This window comes from Brachyhypopomus gauderio, chromosome 2 (assembly GCF_052324685.1).
Source record: "Brachyhypopomus gauderio isolate BG-103 chromosome 2, BGAUD_0.2, whole genome shotgun sequence".
Lineage (NCBI taxonomy): Eukaryota > Metazoa > Chordata > Actinopteri > Gymnotiformes > Hypopomidae > Brachyhypopomus > Brachyhypopomus gauderio.
In genome coordinates this window covers 42,844,583-42,869,966 of record NC_135212.1, presented here as the reverse complement: position 1 = coordinate 42,869,966, position 25,384 = coordinate 42,844,583, and the positions used below count along the sequence as shown (strand labels likewise).

The 25,384-nt window shown below is 42.3% G+C and overlaps 1 protein-coding gene across 1 annotated transcript; it reads right to left on the bottom strand.

Annotated features, from left to right (window-relative positions):
- Positions 1 to 1,204: 1,204 nt before the first annotated feature.
- grna (granulin a) lies at positions 1,205 to 25,320 on the bottom strand. The gene is made up of 39 exons (XM_076996676.1): positions 25,197 to 25,320; positions 24,751 to 24,845; positions 24,063 to 24,200; positions 23,754 to 23,891; positions 23,324 to 23,452; positions 23,081 to 23,165; positions 22,815 to 22,921; positions 21,480 to 21,630; positions 21,292 to 21,363; positions 20,545 to 20,642; positions 20,147 to 20,300; positions 19,263 to 19,360; positions 18,865 to 19,018; positions 17,981 to 18,078; positions 17,583 to 17,736; positions 16,699 to 16,796; positions 16,301 to 16,454; positions 15,417 to 15,514; positions 15,019 to 15,172; positions 14,135 to 14,232; positions 13,737 to 13,890; positions 12,853 to 12,950; positions 12,455 to 12,608; positions 11,571 to 11,668; positions 11,173 to 11,326; positions 10,289 to 10,386; positions 9,891 to 10,044; positions 9,007 to 9,104; positions 8,609 to 8,762; positions 7,725 to 7,822; positions 7,327 to 7,480; positions 6,443 to 6,540; positions 6,045 to 6,198; positions 5,161 to 5,258; positions 4,656 to 4,916; positions 3,630 to 3,905; positions 2,747 to 2,989; positions 2,197 to 2,418; positions 1,205 to 1,973 (listed from the first exon to the last, which is right to left on the bottom strand). Exons 3-39 carry the CDS (start codon positions 24,198 to 24,200, stop codon positions 1,830 to 1,832), a joined length of 5,088 nt encoding a protein of 1,695 aa, XP_076852791.1. The 5' UTR covers positions 24,751 to 24,845; positions 25,197 to 25,320; the 3' UTR covers positions 1,205 to 1,829.
- Between the last annotated feature and the right edge of the window lie 64 nt (positions 25,321 to 25,384).

The window sequence follows — 25,384 nt, the reverse complement described above, 5'->3', positions numbered from 1 at the left end:
GATGCCTGATGTGTATATATACGGGCTGTGTTCGAAATAGTCTACTACATACTACTGGCATACTGACCAAATCAGTATGTCGTATGCAGTATGTGACCAAAATGAAAATTTCCAGTACGCGAAACATACCCGGATGACCTACTACTTCCGCAAAATATTCCAGTACGCGAACAGAGCTATCTTCGTGGTGTACTGCATCCCATCATGCAACGCTACGTTCACGTGACCCCGTAGTGTGCTTTGCTTTTGTCGCATACTGGAAACTGTACTGCATACTACTACGAGGACCAGTATGCAGTATCCAGTATACACTGAGTCCAGTATGCAGTATCCAGTATGTAGTAGTCTATTTCGAACACAGCCAAAGTCTCTGGTCAGGTAAAAATGTTCTTTCACTGGTTTTGCAGGGGTTTTTTATTCTCCTATCGCCACCTATCGTTTCGGAGAACACTGCAGCGACGCTCGCGACGTTCGCGAAAGTATAAACGCCTACACCGCTCGCGCGAGGTGGGCGGAGCCGCGCGCTACGGTCGCTCGCAAAAGTATAAACCAGGCTTAAGTCGTGGCCATGCGTTATTATATTTTTTACATGATGTCACCTTACGGGCTCCGTAATATTTGGCATCACATGTCGCTGTACCCCCGTACACCAGCAGCCACCCCCCTGTCGCCGTATCCCCATGACGTCACATGTCAACGCCCCCCCACATGTCAACGCCCCGTCGCCGTATCCCAATGACGTCACATGCCCCGCCCCCCGGTCTTCTCACCTTTTTAACCCCTGACCCATTTTCATGCCTGTTTACGAGTGTGTTTCTCCCTTAAATGAGTTTAGTGTGGGTGCACTGATGGCCTCATAGTTGGTGTGGATGTTATGGAGGTCGAGGATATTGTGCTGGATTTGTTTAAAGTGTGCCTACTTGACAGAATTATGAACATACCTTAGACAATCCTGTCTTGAAACAGGAACAGACAATAAATAACATTTTACCATTCTCTAATGTTTGCCATGCTTTTATCGCGTATTGCGTCTGTTTTCCTATGACGCGATTTCACCAATGACCTGGGTCTGATATTGATACGCAGCTTGTAAATCACGACCAGACAGTTGTCAACACGTGCCGAGGGGTTATTGGAGGTCACCCCTAAATGTATAAAGCTGCATTCAAATTTTTAGGTAGAAAATGGTACATTTTCAGTGATGTTTATAATTTGTTAAAAGCTTTTATTTAGGTTGAAGCAATTGATTTACACCGTCAAATCAGATGTTCTAACAGGTTGTTAAATAGTTCTTATCACAGTTCAAACCTTGCACCAAAAGGAATGCAACGTTGTTACGAAGAAGATACAATGAAGAAAAAACGTGTTCGTACCCAGCGAAATAAGGTTACCTGTTGCTACAAAGTAGTTACTTAGCGATTCACCGTGATGAATGTGTCGTTATCCTGAAAAACGTCTCCCAATTTCTTAAAACGAGGAGTGTCATAAGAACAGTTTGGTTTATACAAAATAGCAGGTGTTCAACCACTAGATGGCAGCCATTATTCGATGTTTCATCCAACAGTATGTTCTCAGGCGGAAAAAAGACTAAATTAATGTGATGCTGACAACAGTAACACGTGCTCATTCTGAATAGGTTGATGGTCAGTGAGATTAATAGTGCAAAAAGATCTTCAAGTAACAATCAGCAGTCTGAATTTTTAATTTCTTAAAAAAAAGAATTGTTCTCAATGTGTATTCCTTGATTACATATACCCAGATTAGTGTAATATTTATATGGAAACTGGTGATTTAGCTGTGTGATGAATCAGTTACACACTGAGCTGAGTTCATAGGACCCCAGGTCGTTCCTTCTTGGAGAAGAAAACCTGCCAGTTGTCCCAGCTGAAGTCTGTTGCTGGGTAACACATGCCGCTGTCATCACAGGTGAACCCTTCTGGGCAGCAGTGCTGCATGTCACTACAACACACCGCCTGGAGAGGAGGTGTGGCAGGAGAGAGGGAGGAAGAGGAGGGTGGACAGAGGGAGAGGTGGACAGGTGAGTATGCTTCACAGGAGAATCAATAAAGACCTGTAGACTTCACCTACTTTCTGATGTCAGGTGAATAAAAGGGAATATTGCAAAATCCTTTTTGTATTTACATTTTCTGTATTAAAGACCTTTGGTGAACGTTGGTGAACAAATGTATTTGGTACCTTTGGCAATGGGCAGCAGCCCCAGGCGGTCTGGGATATCTTACAGCAGGTCTCACTGTCTTTGCAGCTAAATTCACTATCACACTTGATGTCATTGTGTAGGCTTTGGATGTGGGATAAGGTCTCCATCGGTAGCCCGATGGTCTTCACACAGGACCCTGAGTCCACATCGCAGGAGTAGCCAGTTGGACAGCAGTGCTCTCCGTCAGAGCAACACACAGCCTGGGAAGTCAAAACCGGGAATAAACTGGTGTAAAAATACCTCGTTCCAATGCTGCAGCTAAAGCAGGAAGAGCAGTTAGTACCAGTACACGATCTCTGGGGGTTTTCCAGCGACCTTTCTGTAGACAACACCTAAACCTGCTCTTAAACTGTGATGTCACTCACATGAGGAAGTATTTTGTCTTTGTTGTTGCCATACTTCATATTTCTAATTAAGCACACGCCCTCAGTAAAATGTTGTAAGGACATTTTCATATTTTACTGTCATGGCAGTATTTATTACAAACAGAGAGAATAAACTAGTGTCTGGACATACATGGACATGTACCTCAGGTAGAGGACAACATGCCCACTCTCCCGTGCTTAACCGGCAGCAGGACTGTCCCTCAGAGCACCTTGTCTGTGCGTCACACCACAGGCCTCCGGAGCCGAGGACAGAGACAGGACTGCTGTGGGACGCCAGCTTGGCGTACCAGGGCATGACCACGTCCCCCTTAATGCACGAGGTCTGACTCTCATCACACTTATAGTGCTCAGGACAGCAGTGCTCCCCATCCTCACAACACACGGCCTAGGAAGATGGGGGGACTCAGTGAGTTCATTAAGGTGGAACAGTTCATTAAGGAGAAGTGGTTTATTAAGGCGGAACGGTTTATTAAGGTGGAGCGGGTTATTAAGGTGGAGAGGTTCATTAAGGTGGAGCAGATCATTAAGGCGGAGTGTTTAATTAAGGTGGAGTGGTGCATTAAGGCGGAGCGGTTCATTAAGGTGGAGCGGTTCATTAAGGAGAAGTGGTTTATTAAGGCGGAACGGTTTATTAAGGTGGAGCAGTTCATTAAGGCGGAATGGTTTATTAAGGTGGAGCGGTCCATTAAGTAGGAGCAGTTCATTAAGGCAGAGTGGTTCATTAAGGCAAAGCAGTTCATTAAGGTGAAGTGGTTCATTAAGGCAAAGCGGTTCATTAAGGTGAAATGGTTCATTAAGGCAGAGCGGTTCATTAAGGTGGAGCGGGTCATTAAGGTGGAGCGGGTCATTAAGGCGGAGTGTTTCATTAAGGTGGAGCGGGTCATTAAGGCGGAGTGTTTCATTAAGGTGGAGTGGTACATTAAGGCAGAGCGGTTCATTAAGGTGGAGCGGTTCATTAAGGTGGAGCGGTTCATTAAGGCGGAGAGGTATAAGCATGTGGCGAGACACAGCGACAGTGCTCTTACTTTAGGTAGAGGACAACAGCCCCATTTCTGGAAATTATGCATAAAGCAGCAAGTAGTGCCATCAGGACAGGAAGTCTGTTCATCACATTGAACATTCATCACATTGCCACTTCTCTCCATCTCTGCTTCCTCCTGGCCCTCCTGTGATGGGTGGCTGTAGGTGTCCTCTAGCACAGCCATTGGTACAGAGCTGTTGCCATGGTTGCAGGTAAGTGTGCTAAAGTTGCAGGTGGAATCATGTGGACAACAGTGGAAGTGATCTTTACAGCATACACCCTGGGGGGAAGACCGTGTTAGTTTACAGCAGTGTTGAGTTAAGACAATGTTGGGTTATTGCAGTGATGGATTATAGTAATGTTGGGTTAAGGTAGTGTTGGGTTAACTCAATGTTGGGTTAAGGCAGTGTTGAGTTACAGCAGCATTGGGTTAAAGCAATGTTGGGTTACAAAAGTGTTGGTGTAAAGCAATGTTGGGTTGAGCCAGTGTTGGGTTAAGGTTGGATTAGGGCCCTAAATGTTTAATTGCTGAAGCAAATAGGAAGTGAACTGGTCCCATAGAACATTTTCCGTGTTTTTAATATTTGATTTATGTTCTTATCTCTGACATCCTTTTTTAATGAGGGCATGGCTTGGCTCTGCCTAGCTGTGGTTATTCTGAATTGTATTTTAGAAAGAATCAAGAAGGTATTTTTGAACCAAACCAGGTCGATGCTTACGGTAATTACAAAAAAAAAAATAGTGACTTTTACAATGTCTCCTTTTGTTGGTCTCATAACCCTAAGAGACATTATGCTCATTCCCATGCATTTCTGTTGTCCAAGAGTCAAGAAGTCCTCCAAATCAGAAATAAAAGCCTAATAAAAAATTATGTAAACTAGGAGGTCAAGATACAGAATTCACTGGCTGACAGGACTGGACGCTACAAATACCTCTTTGTTTCTGAGTTGGCTGCAGTACAATTCAAGGGGAGAGATTCATTTGCATATATTCACACAGGACCAGGTGATGATGGAATGAGAAACTGTACCTGAGGGAAAGGGCAGCACTGCCAGTGCCCATTATAGTCTTTACAGCAAGAGGTGGAATCAGGGCAGGAATGACTGGAGTCACAGAGAACGCCGCCTGAAGATTTGTGACCTTTAGCCAATGGCTTCTGATCTTCACTGGGTCGGGCGGGTTCCTTCTTCAGCCAGGGCACAGAACCTGAGGGGTCGTCACACGACTGAGCAGCGAGGTTACACTTTTTCCCATGAGGACAGCAGTGGATGAGGTCCTCACAACATACCGCCTACAAAAAGAGACCAAGTATATCCAGATTTGCACCACTCTGCTCCAGAACCACAAGACGCACACTCTGATCCATAAAGTGGTAACACAACCAGAGAGGAATGTTTCAAAGTATTTGTAAAAATATAATTTGGAAATTGCTAAATTAGTTAAGAGAGACATTTTAACCAAGGTTTCGTTTGAGCTGAGTGATGTCCACAGTGATCAGTGGTGAAGAGGAACGGGTGTGACAGTAGGACAGTTACCTGAGAGAAAGGACAACACCCCCAGGTTCCCTCTGCATTCTTACAGCACGTGGTCCCATCAGGACAGGACACACTGCTATTACAGGGAACATCAGAACCTAAACACACATAGCAAGTTGAATTCACAAATGTATTCGTGTAGTTCTCAATAGAAAATTGTGGATGTGGACCAACTGTCAGTAATATTCCCTACGTCAGCAGTTCCTGTGATTAATCCCTACTGCCAATGTGTTCTAGAATAATTCAATCAAGTCTTGAAAGGCTGAGTTATTACATGATGCTTTCTTCAGACCTGTACGTGATCAGACTTGTTTGTACAGTGTTTTTCCAGTTCTTGTACTAGAGAATCTCTGAACTCCATATCTTAGGTCTTTTTCTCTACTCCCAACACACCCAAATAAACACATGTATTTACAAAACGCTTCATCACATGTAGCCAAGGTCAACGCATCTTGGTTCACAAAGAGTTTCACTCTGGGCTAGGTTGTAACATTACATTATCTCTGTACTGTTAGATACTTAGCCAAGAAGAGCTACATAAGCAAAACGAGACCGTTTGCTTTTGTGTTATAGTTAGAATAGCTATGTAATTTAGACTTCATCTTTCAAGTAACATAAGTAACAATATATGGAATTAGATGACCACACATACTTTTAATACAGTTCCCCCAATCTCAAACATGCCAATAGAAAATGAAGGACAAACATTCAGAAATCTTTCATAGACCAACACCATCCTTTCATTTGCAGTCTAAACTAGGTTTACCACAAAGGTGATCACTAAGGGTCTAATCATGACAATAAGTTGGCCGTGGTTCTTAAAGTCTAACTTGCAGAAAACTGTAAATAACAACTGAGCTGATGCAGGTTGGTATATGACGTACCCTTGGTTTCAGGAACTTTCTGTCCTCTGATTGGTCGGGCGGGTTCCTTCTTCAGCCAGGGCACAGAACCTGAGGAGTCGTCACACGTCATAGCAGCGAGGTTACACTTTTTCCCATGAGGACAGCAGTGGATGAGGTCCTCACAACATACCGCCTACAAAAAGAGACCAAGTATATCCAGATTTGCACCACTCTGCTACAGAACCACAAGACGCACACTCTGATCCATAAAGTGGTAACACAACCAGAGAGGAATGTTTCAAAGTATTTGTAAAACTATAATCTGGAAATTGCTAAATTAGTTAAGAGAGACATTTTAACCAAGGTTTCGTTTGAGCTGAGTGATGTCCACAGTGATCAGTGGTGAAGAGGAACGGGTGTGACAGTGGGCCAGTTACCTGAGAGAAAGGACAACACCCCCAGGTTCCCTCTGCATTCTTACAGCACGTGGTCCCATCAGGACAGGACACACTGCTATTACAGGGAACATCAGAACCTAAACACACATAGCAAGTTGAAGTCACAAATGTATTCGTGTAGTTCTCAATAGAAAATTGTGGATGTGGACCAACTGTCAGTAATATTCCCTACGTCAGCAGTTCCTGTGATTAATCCCTACTGCCAATGTGTTCTAGAATAATTCAATCAAGTCTTGAAAGGCTGAGTTATTACATGATGCTTTCTTCAGACCTGTACGTGATCAGACTTGTTTGTACAGTGTTTTTCCAGTTATGGTACTAGAGAATCTCTGAACTCCATATCTTAGGTCTTTTTCTCTACTCCCAACACACTCAAATAAACACATGTATTTACAAAACGCTTCATCACATGTAGCCAAGGTCAACGCATCTTGGTTCACAAAGAGTTTCACTCTGGGCTAGGTTGTAACATTACATTATCTCTGTACTGTTAGATACTTAGGCAAGAAGAGCTACATAAGCAAAACGAGACCGTTTGCTTTTGTGTTATAGTTAGAATAGCTATGTAATTTAGACTTCATCTTTCAAGTAACATAAGTAACAATATATGGAATTAGATGACCACACATACTTGTAATACAGTTCCCCCAATCTCAAACATGCCAATAGAAAATGAAGGACAAACATTCAGAAATCTTTCATAGACCAACACCATCCTTTCATTTGCAGTCTAAACTAGGTTTAAGCCAAAAGTGATCACTAAGGGTCTAATCATGACAATAAGTTGGCCGTGGTTCTTAAAGTCTAACTTGCAGAAAACTGTAAATAACAACTGAGCTGATGCAGGTTGGTATATGATGTACCCTTGGTTTCAGGAACTTTCTGTCCTCTGATTGGTCGGGCGGGTTCCTTCTTCAGCCAGGGCACAGAACCTGAGGAGTCGTCACACGTCATAGCAGCGAGGTTACACTTTTTCCCATGAGGACAGCAGTGGATGAGGTCCTCACAACATACCGCCTACAAAAAGAGACCAAGTATATCCAGATTTGCACCACTCTGCTCCAGAACCACAAGACGCACACTCTGATCCATAAAGTGGTAACACAACCAGAGAGGAATGCTTCAAAGTATTTGTAAAAATATAATTTGGAAATTGCTAAATTAGTTAAGAGAGACATTTTAACCAAGGTTTCGTTTGAGCTGAGTGATGTCCACAGTGATCAGTGGTGAAGAGGAACGGGTGTGAGAGTAGGACAGTTACCTGAGAGAAAGGACAACACCCCCAGGTTCCCTCTGCATTCTTACAGCACGTGGTCCCATCAGGACAGGACACACTGCTATTACAGGGAACATCAGAACCTAAACACACATAGCAAGTTGAAGTCACAAATGTATTCGTGTAGTTCTCAATAGAAAATTGTGGATGTGGACCAACTGTCAGTAATATTCCCTACGTCAGCAGTTCCTGTGATTAATCCCTACTGCCAATGTGTTCTAGAATAATTCAATCAAGTCTTGAAAGGCTGAGTTATTACATGATGCTTTCTTCAGACCTGTACGTGATCAGACTTGTTTGTACAGTGTTTTTCCAGTTCTTGTACTAGAGAATCTCTGAACTCCATATCTTAGGTCTTTTTCTCTACTCCCAACACACCCAAATAAACACATGTATTTACAAAATGCTTCATCACATGTAGCCAAGGTCAACGCATCTTGGTTCACAAAGAGTTTCACTCTGGGCTAGGTTGTAACATTACATTATCTCTGTACTGTTAGTTACTTAGCCAAGAAGAGCTACATAAGCAAAAGAAGACCGTTTGCTTTTGTGTTATAGTTAGAATAGCTATGTAATTTAGACTTCATCTTTCAAGTAACATAAGTAACAATATATGGAATTAGATGACCACACATACTTGTAATACAGTTCCCCCAATCTCAAACATGCCAATAGAAAATGAAGGACAAACATTCAGAAATCTTTCATAGACCAACACCATCCTTTCATTTGCAGTCTAAACTAGGTTTACCACAAAGGTGATCACTAAGGGTCTAATCATGACAATAAGTTGGCCGTGGTTCTTAAAGTCTAACTTGCAGAAAACTGTAAATAACAACTGAGCTGATGCAGGTTGGTATATGACGTACCCTTGGTTTCAGGAACTTTCTGTCCTCTGATTGGTCGGGCGGGTTCCTTCTTCAGCCAGGGCACAGAACCTGAGGAGTCGTCACACGTCATAGCAGCGAGGTTACACTTTTTCCCATGAGGACAGCAGTGGATGAGGTCCTCACAACATACCGCCTACAAAAAGAGACCAAGTATATCCAGATTTGCACCACTCTGCTCCAGAACCACAAGACGCACACTCTGATCCATAAAGTGGTAACACAACCAGAGAGGAATGTTTCAAAGTATTTGTAAAAATATAATTTGGAAATTGCTAAATTAGTTAAGAGAGACATTTTAACCAAGGTTTCGTTTGAGCTGAGTGATGTCCACAGTGATCAGTGGTGAAGAGGAACGGGTGTGACAGTAGGACAGTTACCTGAGAGAAAGGACAACACCCCCAGGTTCCCTCTGCATTCTTACAGCACGTGGTCCCATCAGGACAGGACACACTGCTATTACAGGGAACATCAGAACCTAAACACACATAGCAAGTTGAAGTCACAAATGTATTCGTGTAGTTCTCAATAGAAAATTGTGGATGTGGACCAACTGTCAGTAATATTCCCTACGTCAGCAGTTCCTGTGATTAATCCCTACTGCCAATGTGTTCTAGAATAATTCAATCAAGTCTTGAAAGGCTGAGTTATTACATGATGCTTTGTTCAGACCTGTACGTGATCAGACTTGTTTGTACAGTGTTTTTCCAGTTATGGTACTAGAGAATCTCTGAACGCCATATCTTAGGTCTTTTTCTCTACTCCCAACACACCCAAATAAACACATGTATTTACAAAACGCTTCATCACATGTAGCTAAGGTCAACGCATCTTGGTTCACAAAGAGTTTCACTCTGGGCTAGGTTGTAACATTACATTATCTCTGTACTGTTAGTTACTTAGCCAAGAATAGCTACATATGCAAAACGAGACCGTTTGCTTTTGTGTTATAGTTAGAATAGCTATGGAATTTAAACTTCATCTTTCAAGTAACATAAGTAACAATATATGGAATTAGATGACCACACATACTTGTAATACAGTTCCCCCAATCTCAAACATGCCAATAGAAAATGAAGGACAAACATTCAGAAATCTTTCATAGACCAACACCATCCTTTCATTTGCAGTCTAAACTAGGTTTAAGACAAAGGTGATCACTAAGGGTCTAATCATGACAATAAGTTGGCCGTGGTTCTTAAAGTCTAACTTGCAGAAAACTGTAAATAACAACTGAGCTGATGCAGGTTGGTATATGATGTACCCTTGGTTTCAGGAACTTTCTGTCCTCTGATTGGTCGGGCAGGTTCCTTCTTCAGCCAGGGCACAGAACCTGAGGAGTCGTCACACGTCATAGCAGCGAGGTTACACTTTTTCCCATGAGGACAGCAGTGGATGAGGTCCTCACAACATACCGCCTACAAAAAGAGACCAAGTATATCCAGATTTGCACCACTCTGCTCCAGAACCACAAGACACACACTCTGATCCATAAAGTGGTAACACAACCAGAGAGGAATGTTTCAAAGTATTTGTAAAAATGTAATTTGGAAATTGCTAAATTAGTTAAGAGAGACATTTTAACCAAGGTTTCGTTTGAGCTGAGTGATGTCCACAGTGATCAGTGGTGAAGAGGAACGGGTGTGAGAGTAGGACAGTTACCTGAGAGAAAGGACAACACCCCCAGGTTCCCTCTGCATTCTTACAGCACGTGGTCCCATCAGGACAGGACACACTGCTATTACAGGGAACATCAGAACCTAAACACACATAGCAAGTTGAAGTCACAAATGTATTCGTGTAGTTCTCAATAGAAAATTGTGGATGTGGACCAACTGTCAGTAATATTCCCTACGTCAGCAGTTCCTGTGATTAATCCCTACTGCCAATGTGTTCTAGAATAATTCAATCAAGTCTTGAAAGGCTGAGTTATTACATGATGCTTTGTTCAGACCTGTACGTGATCAGACTTGTTTGTACAGTGTTTTTCCAGTTATGGTACTAGAGAATCTCTGAACGCCATATCTTAGGTCTTTTTCTCTACTCCCAACACACCCAAATAAACACATGTATTTACAAAACGCTTCATCACATGTAGCTAAGGTCAACGCATCTTGGTTCACAAAGAGTTTCACTCTGGGCTAGGTTGTAACATTACATTATCTCTGTACTGTTAGTTACTTAGCCAAGAATAGCTACATATGCAAAACGAGACCGTTTGCTTTTGTGTTATAGTTAGAATAGCTATGGAATTTAAACTTCATCTTTCAAGTAACATAAGTAACAATATATGGAATTAGATGACCACACATACTTGTAATACAGTTCCCCCAATCTCAAACATGCCAATAGAAAATGAAGGACAAACATTCAGAAATCTTTCATAGACCAACACCATCCTTTCATTTGCAGTCTAAACTAGGTTTAAGACAAAGGTGATCACTAAGGGTCTAATCATGACAATAAGTTGGCCGTGGTTCTTAAAGTCTAACTTGCAGAAAACTGTAAATAACAACTGAGCTGATGCAGGTTGGTATATGATGTACCCTTGGTTTCAGGAACTTTCTGTCCTCTGATTGGTCGGGCAGGTTCCTTCTTCAGCCAGGGCACAGAACCTGAGGAGTCGTCACACGTCATAGCAGCGAGGTTACACTTTTTCCCATGAGGACAGCAGTGGATGAGGTCCTCACAACATACCGCCTACAAAAAGAGACCAAGTATATCCAGATTTGCACCACTCTGCTCCAGAACCACAAGACACACACTCTGATCCATAAAGTGGTAACACAACCAGAGAGGAATGTTTCAAAGTATTTGTAAAAATGTAATTTGGAAATTGCTAAATTAGTTAAGAGAGACATTTTAACCAAGGTTTCGTTTGAGCTGAGTGATGTCCACAGTGATCAGTGGTGAAGAGGAACGGGTGTGAGAGTAGGACAGTTACCTGAGAGAAAGGACAACACCCCCAGGTTCCCTCTGCATTCTTACAGCACGTGGTCCCATCAGGACAGGACACACTGCTATTACAGGGAACATCAGAACCTAAACACACATAGCAAGTTGAAGTCACAAATGTATTCGTGTAGTTCTCAATAGAAAATTGTGGATGTGGACCAACTGTCAGTAATATTCCCTACGTCAGCAGTTCCTGTGATTAATCCCTACTGCCAATGTGTTCTAGAATAATTCAATCAAGTCTTGAAAGGCTGAGTTATTACATGATGCTTTGTTCAGACCTGTACATGATCAGACTTGTTTGTACAGTGTTTTTCCAGTTCTTGTACTAGAGAATCTCTGAACTCCATATCTTAGGTCTTTTTCTCTACTCCCAACACACCCAAATAAACACATGTATTTACAAAATGCTTCATCACATGTAGCCAAGGTCAACGCATCTTGGTTCACAAAGAGTTTCACTCTGGGCTAGGTTGTAACATTACATTATCTCTGTACTGTTAGTTACTTAGCCAAGAAGAGCTACATAAGCAAAAGAAGACCGTTTGCTTTTGTGTTATAGTTAGAATAGCTATGTAATTTAGACTTCATCTTTCAAGTAACATAAGTAACAATATATGGAATTAGATGACCACACATACTTGTAATACAGTTCCCCCAATCTCAAACATGCCAATAGAAAATGAAGGACAAACATTCAGAAATCTTTCATAGACCAACACCATCCTTTCATTTGCAGTCTAAACTAGGTTTACCACAAAGGTGATCACTAAGGGTCTAATCATGACAATAAGTTGGCCGTGGTTCTTAAAGTCTAACTTGCAGAAAACTGTAAATAACAACTGAGCTGATGCAGGTTGGTATATGACGTACCCTTGGTTTCAGGAACTTTCTGTCCTCTGATTGGTCGGGCGGGTTCCTTCTTCAGCCAGGGCACAGAACCTGAGGAGTCGTCACACGTCATAGCAGCGAGGTTACACTTTTTCCCATGAGGACAGCAGTGGATGAGGTCCTCACAACATACCGCCTACAAAAAGAGACCAAGTATATCCAGATTTGCACCACTCTGCTCCAGAACCACAAGACGCACACTCTGATCCATAAAGTGGTAACACAACCAGAGAGGAATGTTTCAAAGTATTTGTAAAAATATAATTTGGAAATTGCTAAATTAGTTAAGAGAGACATTTTAACCAAGGTTTCGTTTGAGCTGAGTGATGTCCACAGTGATCAGTGGTGAAGAGGAACGGGTGTGACAGTAGGACAGTTACCTGAGAGAAAGGACAACACCCCCAGGTTCCCTCTGCATTCTTACAGCACGTGGTCCCATCAGGACAGGACACACTGCTATTACAGGGAACATCAGAACCTAAACACACATAGCAAGTTGAAGTCACAAATGTATTCGTGTAGTTCTCAATAGAAAATTGTGGATGTGGACCAACTGTCAGTAATATTCCCTACGTCAGCAGTTCCTGTGATTAATCCCTACTGCCAATGTGTTCTAGAATAATTCAATCAAGTCTTGAAAGGCTGAGTTATTACATGATGCTTTGTTCAGACCTGTACGTGATCAGACTTGTTTGTACAGTGTTTTTCCAGTTATGGTACTAGAGAATCTCTGAACGCCATATCTTAGGTCTTTTTCTCTACTCCCAACACACCCAAATAAACACATGTATTTACAAAACGCTTCATCACATGTAGCTAAGGTCAACGCATCTTGGTTCACAAAGAGTTTCACTCTGGGCTAGGTTGTAACATTACATTATCTCTGTACTGTTAGTTACTTAGCCAAGAATAGCTACATATGCAAAACGAGACCGTTTGCTTTTGTGTTATAGTTAGAATAGCTATGGAATTTAAACTTCATCTTTCAAGTAACATAAGTAACAATATATGGAATTAGATGACCACACATACTTGTAATACAGTTCCCCCAATCTCAAACATGCCAATAGAAAATGAAGGACAAACATTCAGAAATCTTTCATAGACCAACACCATCCTTTCATTTGCAGTCTAAACTAGGTTTAAGACAAAGGTGATCACTAAGGGTCTAATCATGACAATAAGTTGGCCGTGGTTCTTAAAGTCTAACTTGCAGAAAACTGTAAATAACAACTGAGCTGATGCAGGTTGGTATATGATGTACCCTTGGTTTCAGGAACTTTCTGTCCTCTGATTGGTCGGGCAGGTTCCTTCTTCAGCCAGGGCACAGAACCTGAGGAGTCGTCACACGTCATAGCAGCGAGGTTACACTTTTTCTCATGAGGACAGCAGTGGATGAGGTCCTCACAACATACCGCCTACAAAAAGAGACCAAGTATATCCAGATTTGCACCACTCTGCTCCAGAACCACAAGACACACACTCTGATCCATAAAGTGGTAACACAACCAGAGAGGAATGTTTCAAAGTATTTGTAAAAATGTAATTTGGAAATTGCTAAATTAGTTAAGAGAGACATTTTAACCAAGGTTTCGTTTGAGCTGAGTGATGTCCACAGTGATCAGTGGTGAAGAGGAACGGGTGTGAGAGTAGGACAGTTACCTGAGAGAAAGGACAACACCCCCAGGTTCCCTCTGCATTCTTACAGCACGTGGTCCCATCAGGACAGGACACACTGCTATTACAGGGAACATCAGAACCTAAACACACATAGCAAGTTGAAGTCACAAATGTATTCGTGTAGTTCTCAATAGAAAATTGTGGATGTGGACCAACTGTCAGTAATATTCCCTACGTCAGCAGTTCCTGTGATTAATCCCTACTGCCAATGTGTTCTAGAATAATTCAATCAAGTCTTGAAAGGCTGAGTTATTACATGATGCTTTGTTCAGACCTGTACGTGATCAGACTTGTTTGTACAGTGTTTTTCCAGTTCTTGTACTAGAGAATCTCTGAACTCCATATCTTAGGTCTTTTTCTCTACTCCCAACACACCCAAATAAACACATGTATTTACAAAATGCTTCATCACATGTAGCCAAGGTCAACGCATCTTGGTTCACAAAGAGTTTCACTCTGGGCTAGGTTGTAACATTACATTATCTCTGTACTGTTAGTTACTTAGCCAAGAAGAGCTACATAAGCAAAACAAGACCGTTTGCTTTTGTGTTATAGTTAGAATAGCTATGTAATTTAGACTTCATCTTTCAAGTAACATAAGTAACAATATATGGAATTAGATGACCACACATACTTGTAATACAGTTCCCCCAATCTCAAACATGCCAATAGAAAATGAAGGACAAACATTCAGAAATCTTTCATAGACCAACACCATCCTTTCATTTGCAGTCTAAACTAGGTTTACCACAAAGGTGATCACTAAGGGTCTAATCATGACAATAAGTTGGCCGTGGTTCTTAAAGTCTAACTTGCAGAAAACTGTAAATAACAACTGAGCTGATGCAGGTTGGTATATGATGTACCCTTGGTTTCAGGAACTTTCTGTCCTCTGATTGGTCGGGCGGGTTCCTTCTTCAGCCAGGGCACAGAACCTGAGGAGTCGTCACACGTCATAGCAGCGAGGTTACACTTTTTCCCATGAGGACAGCAGTGGATGAGGTCCTCACAACATACCGCCTACAAAAAGAGACCAAGTATATCCAGATTTGCACCACTCTGCTCCAGAACCACAAGACGCACACTCTGATCCATAAAGTGGTAACACAACCAGAGAGGAATGTTTCAAAGTATTTGTAAAAATATAATTTGGAAATTGCTAAATTAGTTAAGAGAGACATTTTAACCAAGGTTTCGTTTGAGCTGAGTGATGTCCACAGTGATCAGTGGTGAAGAGGAACGGGTGTGACAGTAGGACAGTTACCTGAGAGAAAGGACAACACCCCCAGGTTCCCTCTGCATTCTTACAGCACGTGGTCCCATCAGGACAGGACACACTGCTATTACAGGGAACATCAGAACCTAAACACACATAGCAAGTTGAAGTCACAAATGTATTCGTGTAGTTCTCAATAGAAAATTGTGGATGTGGACCAACTGTCAGTAATATTCCCTACGTCAGCAGTTCCTGTGATTAATCCCTACTGCCAATGTGTTCTAGAATAATTCAATCAAGTCTTGAAAGGCTGAGTTATTACATGATGCTTTGTTCAGACCTGTACGTGATCAGACTTGTTTGTACAGTGTTTTTCCAGTTCTTGTACTAGAGAATCTCTGAACTCCATATCTTAGGTCTTTTTCTCTACTCCCAACACACCCAAATAAACACATGTATTTACAAAACGCTTCATCACATGTAGCCAAGGTCAACGCATCTTGGTTCACAAAGAGTTTCACTCTGGGCTAGGTTGTAACATTACATTATCTCTGTACTGTTAGTTACTTAGCCAAGAAGAGCTACATAAGCAAAACAAGACTGTTTGCTTTTGTGTTATAGTTAGAATAGCTATGTAATTTAGACTTCATCTTTCAAGTAGCATAAGTAACAATATATGGAATTCGATGACCACACATACTTGTAATACAGTTCCCCCAATCTCAAACATGCCAATAGAAAATGAAGGACAAACATTCAGAAATCTTTCATAGACCAACACCATCCTTTCATTTGCAGTCTAAACTAGGTTTACCACAAAGGTGATCACTAAGGGTCTAATCATGACAATAAGTTGGCCGTGGTTCTTAAAGTCTAACTTGCAGAAAACTGTAAATAACAACTGAGCTGATGCAGGTTGGTATATGACGTACCCTTGGTTTCAGGAACTTTCTGTCCTCTGATTGGTCGGGCGGGTTCCTTCTTCAGCCAGGGCACAGAACCTGAGGAGTCGTCACACGTCATAGCAGCGAGGTTACACTTTTTCCCATGAGGACAGCAGTGGATGAGGTCCTCACAACATACCGCCTACAAAAAGAGACCAAGTATATCCAGATTTGCACCACTCTGCTACAGAACCACAAGACGCACACTCTGATCCATAAAGTGGTAACACAACCAGAGAGGAATGTTTCAAAGTATTTGTAAAACTATAATCTGGAAATTGCTAAATTAGTTAAGAGAGACATTTTAACCAAGGTTTCGTTTGAGCTGAGTGATGTCCACAGTGATCAGTGGTGAAGAGGAACGGGTGTGACAGTGGGCCAGTTACCTGAGAGAAAGGACAACACCCCCAGGTTCCCTCTGCATTCTTACAGCACGTGGTCCCATCAGGACAGGACACACTGCTATTACAGGGAACATCAGAACCTAAACACACATAGCAAGTTGAAGTCACAAATGTATTCGTGTAGTTCTCAATAGAAAATTGTGGATGTGGACCAACTGTCAGTAATATTCCCAACGTCAGCAGTTCCTGTGATTAATCCCTACTGCCAATGTGTTCTAGAATAATTCAATCAAGTCTTGAAAGGCTGAGTTATTACATGATGCTTTGTTCAGACCTGTACGTGATCAGACTTGTTTGTACAGTGTTTTTCCAGTTATGGTACTAGAGAATCTCTGAACTCCATATCTTAGGTCTTTTTCTCTACTCCCAACACACCCAAATAAACACATGTATTTACAAAACGCTTCATCACATGTAGCCAAGGTCAACGCATCTTGGTTCACAAAGAGTTTCACTCTGGGCTAGGTTGTAACATTACATTATCTCTGTACTGTTAGATATTTAGGCAAGAAGAGCTACATAAGCAAAACGAGACCGTTTGCTTTTGTGTTATAGTTAGAATAGCTATGTAATTTAGACTTCATCTTTCAAGTAACATAAGTAACAATATATGGAATTAGATGACCACACATACTTGTAATACAGTTCCCCCAATCTCAAACATGCCAATAGAAAATGAAGGACAAACATTCAGAAATCTTTCATAGACCAACACCATCCTTTCATTTGCAGTCTAAACTAGGTTTACCACAAAGGTGATCACTAAGGGTCTAATCATGACAATAAGTTGGCCGTGGTTCTTAAAGTCTAACTTGCAGAAAACTGTAAATAACAACTGAGCTGATGCAGGTTGGTATATGATGTACCCTTGGTTTCAGGAACTTTCTGTCCTCTGATTGGTCGGGCGGGTTCCTTCTTCAGCCAGGGCACAGAACCTGAGGAGTCGTCACACGTCATAGCAGCGAGGTTACACTTTTTCCCATGAGGACAGCAGTGGATGAGGTCCTCACAACATACCGCCTACAAAAAGAGACCAAGTATATCCAGATTTGCACCACTCTGCTCCAGAACCACAAGACGCACACTCTGATCCATAAAGTGGTAACACAACCAGAGAGGAATGTTTCAAAGTATTTGTAAAAATATAATCTGGAAATTGCTAAATTAGTTAAGAGAGACATTTTAACCAAGGTTTCGTTTGAGCTGAGTGATGTCCACAGTGATCAGTGGTGAAGAGGAACGGGTGTGACAGTGGGCCAGTTACCTGAGAGAAAGGACAACACCCCCAGGTTCCCTCTGCATTCTTACAGCACGTGGTCCCATCAGGACAGGACACACTGCTATTACAGGGAACATCAGAACCTAAACACACATAGCAAGTTGAAGTCACAAATGTATTCGTGTAGTTCTCAATAGAAAATTGTGGATGTGGACCAACTGTCAGTAATATTCCCTACGTCAGCAGTTCCTGTGATTAATCCCTACTGCCAATGTGTTCTAGAATAATTCAATCAAGTCTTGAAAGGCTGAGTTATTACATGATGCTTTCTTCAGACCTGTACGTGATCAGACTTGTTTGTACAGTGTTTTTCCAGTTCTTGTACTAGAGAATCTCTGAACTCCATATCTTAGGTCTTTTTCTCTACTCCCAACACACCCAAATAAACACATGTATTTACAAAACGTTTCATCACATGTAGCCAAGGTCAACGCATCTTGGTTCACAAAGAGTTTCACTCTGGGCTAGGTTGTAACATTACATTATCTCTGTACTGTTAGTTACTTAGCCAAGAAGAGCTACATAAGCAAAACAAGACTGTTTGCTTTTGTGTTATAGTTAGAATAGCTATGTAATTTAGACTTCATCTTTCAAGTAGCATAAGTAACAATATATGGAATTCGATGACCACACATACTTGTAATACAGTTCCCCCAATCTCAAACATGCCAATAGAAAATGAAGGACAAACATTCAGAAATCTTTCATAGACCAACACCATCCTTTCATTTGCAGTCTAAACTAGGTTTACCACAAAGGTGATCACTAAGGGTCTAATCATGACAATAAGTTGGCCGTGGTTCTTAAAGTCTAACTTGCAGAAAACTGTAAATAACAACTGAGCTGATGCAGGTTGGTATATGACGTACCCTTGGTTTCAGGAACTTTCTGTCCTCTGATTGGTCGGGCGGGTTCCTTCTTCAGCCAGGGCACAGAACCTGAGGAGTCGTCACACGTCATAGCAGCGAGGTTACACTTTTTCCCATGAGGACAGCAGTGGATGAGGTCCTCACAACATACCGCCTACAAAAAGAGACCAAGTATATCCAGATTTGCACCACTCTGCTACAGAACCACAAGACGCACACTCTGATCCATAAAGTGGTAACACAACCAGAGAGGAATGTTTCAAAGTATTTGTAAAACTATAATCTGGAAATTGCTAAATTAGTTAAGAGAGACATTTTAACCAAGGTTTCGTTTGAGCTGAGTGATGTCCACAGTGATCAGTGGTGAAGAGGAACGGGTGTGACAGTGGGCCAGTTACCTGAGAGAAAGGACAACACCCCCAGGTTCCCTCTGCATTCTTACAGCACGTGGTCCCATCAGGACAGGACACACTGCTATTACAGGGAACATCAGAACCTAAACACACATAGCAAGTTGAAGTCACAAATGTATTCGTGTAGTTCTCAATAGAAAATTGTGGATGTGGACCAACTGTCAGTAATATTCCCTACGTCAGCAGTTCCTGTGATTAATCCCTACTGCCAATGTGTTCTAGAATAATTCAATCAAGTCTTGAAAGGCTGAGTTATTACATGATGCTTTGTTCAGACCTGTACGTGATCAGACTTGTTTGTACAGTGTTTTTCCAGTTATGGTACTAGAGAATCTCTGAACTCCATATCTTAGGTCTTTTTCTCTACTCCCAACACACCCAAATAAACACATGTATTTACAAAACGCTTCATCACATGTAGCCAAGGTCAACGCATCTTGGTTCACAAAGAGTTTCACTCTGGGCTAGGTTGTAACATTACATTATCTCTGTACTGTTAGATATTTAGGCAAGAAGAGCTACATAAGCAAAACGAGACCGTTTGCTTTTGTGTTATAGTTAGAATAGCTATGTAATTTAGACTTCATCTTTCAAGTAACATAAGTAACAATATATGGAATTAGATGACCACACATACTTGTAATACAGTTCCCCCAATCTCAAACATGCCAATAGAAAATGAAGGACAAACATTCAGAAATCTTTCATAGACCAACACCATCCTTTCATTTGCAGTCTAAACTAGGTTTACCACAAAGGTGATCACTAAGGGTCTAATCATGACAATAAGTTGGCCGTGGTTCTTAAAGTCTAACTTGCAGAAAACTGTAAATAACAACTGAGCTGATGCAGGTTGGTATATGATGTACCCTTGGTTTCAGGAACTTTCTGTCCTCTGATTGGTCGGGCGGGTTCCTTCTTCAGCCAGGGCACAGAACCTGAGGAGTCGTCACACGTCATAGCAGCGAGGTTACACTTTTTCCCATGAGGACAGCAGTGGATGAGGTCCTCACAACATACCGCCTACAAAAAGAGACCAAGTATATCCAGATTTGCACCACTCTGCTCCAGAACCACAAGACGCACACTCTGATCCATAAAGTGGTAACACAACCAGAGAGGAATGTTTCAAAGTATTTGTAAAAATATAATCTGGAAATTGCTAAATTAGTTAAGAGAGACATTTTAACCAAGGTTTCGTTTGAGCTGAGTGATGTCCACAGTGATCAGTGGTGAAGAGGAACGGGTGTGACAGTGGGCCAGTTACCTGAGAGAAAGGACAACACCCCCAGGTTCCCTCTGCATTCTTACAGCACGTGGTCCCATCAGGACAGGACACACTGCTATTACAGGGAACATCAGAACCTAAACACACATAGCAAGTTGAAGTCACAAATGTATTCGTGTAGTTCTCAATAGAAAATTGTGGATGTGGACCAACTGTCAGTAATATTCCCTACGTCAGCAGTTCCTGTGATTAATCCCTACTGCCAATGTGTTCTAGAATAATTCAATCAAGTCTTGAAAGGCTGAGTTATTACATGATGCTTTCTTCAGACCTGTACGTGATCAGACTTGTTTGTACAGTGTTTTTCCAGTTCTTGTACTAGAGAATCTCTGAACTCCATATCTTAGGTCTTTTTCTCTACTCCCAACACACCCAAATAAACACATGTATTTACAAAACGTTTCATCACATGTAGCCAAGGTCAACGCATCTTGGTTCACAAAGAGTTTCACTCTGGGCTAGGTTGTAACATTACATTATCTCTGTACTGTTAGTTACTTAGCCAAGAAGAGCTTCATAAGCAAAATGAGACCGTTTGCTTTTGTTTTATAGTTAGAATAGCTATATAAAAATATAGCAAGTGTAACATATTGCATTTGTGTTAATATGTAGTTGGATGTATATGAATTGTAGTTCACACATGCACGTTATGTCTTTATCTGTTTTATATTAGTAATAGTTAAGACGTTTTTGCTACCACTGTGTGTTTTTTATGTCTTTGCTTGCCTTGTGACAATGCAATGTGGAGAGGAGTGTGTGATTCTGTGGTCCTTTCAGGTGTATTGGTCATCTTTGCAGCTGCAGGCAGAAGACAGTATAGCCATAATGAAAACAGAGATAGAGAACCATACATTAAAGTATGAATGCTTCTGAAATTCATTAGGGTCGTGGGGTACTATAGCACAGGGCCGTACATTCACTGCCTTCCCAGTCAGCTCTCACGCGGGCAGGAAACTTAGCCCACATGGGCAGCTCCTGCTGGGTGGACGATACACACTTGGAGCCGTTTACATCACAGACGCTGTCTTCTGGGCAGCAGTGTACTTTATCTGCACAACACACAGCCTGTACAGGAAACACAGAGCCACACACATCACTCCAACAGACACGTGATGATGAGAACAGACAATAAAATAGTTGAGAATAACAAGGCAAAGCTCTCTGAGGAACAGAAAAGCAGTGTTTTGTGCATAATATACTCGAAGATGTTGCTTGTGTGGTGTATGTATGTGCTTGAACAAAAACAGCTTTTAACAATGTGTTTTTTATAAATTGTTGAGGAGGGGGGTGGCGAACGTAAACTGTTGATATAATACAAATACAAATTACTACAACACTGCGACCAGATATGCTGTTTCTCTCAAGGTCCTCAAAGCATATGGTTCTCCGTACTCACCGTACCCTGGGAGGACCGTATTGAGGAGGCCAATGAGAGGAAAAGGGCAAAGTAAGCTGAGCTAGTGGAGGAGTGCCGGAATAACGGGTGGCGAGCACAGTGTGAGCCCATTGAGGTGGGATGCAGAGGGTTTGCGGGCCAGTCGCTTTGCAAGACATATAACATCTTGGGCATCACGGGGGCCAACAAACGAAGGGCCATCAAGGAAGCCACCGAGGCAGCAGAGGTTGCCTCAAGATGGCTGTGGATAAGAACAGCAGACCCGTGGGTGGGGTAGCGCTACCTGGACACAATCTGGGGCCTGATCAACCCCAACTGGGTCGCCTGGGTGAGAGTGTATGATGATGAAAGACCCGAAACACTCTGTGACCCCAGGTAACATCACTGATGATGTGTCCAGGTTGCATCAGTAGATGTATGTTACAAGTAAGTGTTATATCGCGATCAATCGATCGCCAGTGGTTGGCGCCAGAGCGAACTAGTAACTCATTGAATCATAGATATGGATCAGAGGTAAATAAACTAGATTTTTTTTTTTTTGGCGGGAGAAATCGGATGTGTGGCGTGAGAGCGTGTGAAAACGGTCAAATGCGTGTGTCTCACGCCCAATGCGTGAGAGTTGGCAACCCTGTAGTAGTTATATGTCATTATCTTGCAATGGCTAGTTTATCATGTCAGTTTGGCACAACCAAACTTCCTTGCATTGTTAGCCACAGTGGAGTTTTGGTGAACTATTCTTTTATGAAGATATTTTCAAAGCTGCCGTGATAAGGGCACAAGGCATTTCATCAAACCAGTGAACCACCATGTCATGTAGAGAAAGAACATAATTCCAGCAGAATGCCAGCTGTACCCTCAACACCGGGCAGCAGCTCCAGCCTGGGCCTGTAGCCTCACAGCACGTGGTCCCCGTGGGACACTCTGATATCCCGTCAGCACACATAACAGCCTGGACAGGTTCTGCAGACAGTAAAGCAGAGGCAACTTCAGAAAACAGGCCTTCATAACCACCCAGTGCCGTTCACACATGTGGTATGTCATTGTCTGGGTTCCGCTTTGGTGACTACTAGGCATTGTTAAACTTCCCTTCCTCTAAATTTGGATACGAGACTTTCACACCTTTCTTTTTGGTACAGGAGGTGCTGTCCGCAGTGCACTGGTGGTCGTCTGGGCAACAATGTTTGCCATCCAAGCACATGATGCCCTGGAAGCAGAGGAGGCGGTACAGTGGTCATGTCCGTCAAACATGCACCCAATCACGGCATCCACTCACCACACCCACCAACCCACAGAGGTTGTTATGTGTTTCTGCAGGGCCCGTATGTGTGCAGAAGCCCCCATGCAGCTTGGGTGAGGGCATACCTGTGCCACAGGGCAGCAGCCATACCCATCAGACTGTTGGAGGCAGGTGAACTCCGGAGGGCAGGATGAGTCATCGGGGCAGATCGTGGTATCCTTACTGCCCGTCGATGTGCTGATCATTCTGAATGACTGAAGGATGACAAGATGTATTTAAAGCACAAACAGGTCAGTCACTCCTTTTATTCCTCTGCTTGTATCCTTCCTTTTTCCCCCATGAAGTCGGGAATACACGACCTCCACATGACGTGGAATTCAGTGAGTAGAACCAACAATGTTTCAGCTGTTGGGTAATAGGATGAAAACACAAAACGACTAAAGTCTAATCATTTTAGAAACACATCGTGAAGAGGTCTGAAGAGCAAACAGGTGATGAAGAAGGCGTTGTTGTGTTCTGCCGATGCCGTAGCAGAACGCCCCCTGTGGATCTTACTTTGAGAAGACGTGCGTGCTGGGTGGGTAACCTTTCTGCCCAGGGTAGTGAGTGAGTGGTGTTTGAACACGTGGATTCTGTCGTTTGGCACAGCATACCCTCGGGGCAACAGTGTAAATGGTCTTCGCAGCACTCTCCCTGTACACACACACACACACACACACACACACACACACACACACACACACACACACACACACACACACACACATTAGACCGCTGACTGGACCTCTGCTTCTGACAGTGGATGGTATTTCCCCATACCTACATACCTGCCATCTATTGGGAAGGCTTCTGTGGTTGACTCACCTGGTGGAAGGGGCAACAGGTGTATTCTCCAGAACGGATCTGGCAACATGTCTGCTGCTCCCCACAAAGATCTTCATTTGGACACTTTGAGCCGGTAACCAGGGTCAGCAAGACCAAACCTAACACCAGCTTTAGCATCTACACAAACATATGGCAAGGAGAGGTTTAGCATGACATCTGGATATGAAATGTGCAAAACTGTAGTTATGATATCTCATGACATCTCATGATATAGTTGGCCGAGAAACAGGTTAGCTTCCTCTATTTTTTTAGTATCGCTTCCTTCTTTGATTGTATCTCGTGGCTAAGAGATTTCTGTGGGACTTTTCAGAATTGCCCAGTTAACTAAAACACTTATTCATGTGTTATTTCATTTTACTTGCACTGTCTTGATTAAAATTTAAAACAACACGGGGGGAAAAAAACGAAAAAAAAAAAAAACAAACATCTCCTTATATCGATAAAGTGGAGAGTGTGGGACGATTCTTGGTCATTAGATCAGTAAAAGTCACCGAAAAAATCCCTTTTGTGAATGAGTGTTGTGCGGCGAACACGCTGTGACTGCGATGAAGGTTCCCAGCAAATACAAACCACGAGAAGCTAGCACAGATTTACTTGCCTTTGTTATAGCCTAATGCTCTTAAACCGAACTTTCCGATTAAAATTATACCTATGCTATAACACTTACGTTTAAAGGCAGAAGTGAACGTGTCTTCAAACCCGGAGCACTGGGCAAAATGACCTGACCTTGTTGATCAGTCTCTCCCACGAACTCCGAGCTATCTGCAAGAGATTCGTCAAATGTTTCATCAGTGTGTGAGTGTATTATAGGCATTAACTTGGTATTCAAAACATTTTAACGTAGAAAATTACGTGTCATTTAAAACGTGTGGAAAAGATTTGAAACCATGAATTGCCATGAATGAACAGAATAGTTTTACAAACAGCACGCAGAGATGGGTACAAATTCAGGTTTATATATAGCATGTGAGTGGAACACAAAGCTTGCAGCGCAGATGAGTGAATCGAAACTACATTTTGTATGGCAACAGGTGACACGGGACCTGGGAGCTGAACACACGAGCCATGGACACGCTAAATTAGGAAAACATGGGACATATTGAAGCTACTCACCTGTCACGACTTCTCGTCGTCGCTCCAGACATTAAAACGTCTTGAGTTTAATGTCTCACATCATCTGACAAAGTATCTTCCTCAGCTCCACCCACTCATCTGAAACACTCTGATTGGTTCACAAAGCTGTCAATCAGACGGTGCATCATGACTGTCCTGCAAGGTCCTGTAAAAGGACGCTTCTTGTC

Bases quoted from the DNA above. Each gene is read 5' to 3' on its own strand.
- grna (XM_076996676.1), bottom strand. From the start codon at position 24,200: ATGCTAAAGCTGGTGTTAGGTTTGGTCTTGCTGACCCTGGTTACCGGC. The intron at 23,166-23,323 runs GTATGCCCTCAC...CTCTGCTTCCAG, and splicing joins GCTGCTGCCCTGTGGCACAG to GGCATCATGTGCTTGGATGG. The intron at 7,823-8,608 runs GTACGTCATATA...ATGTGTGTTTAG, and splicing joins GAAAGTTCCTGAAACCAAGG to GTTCTGATGTTCCCTGTAAT.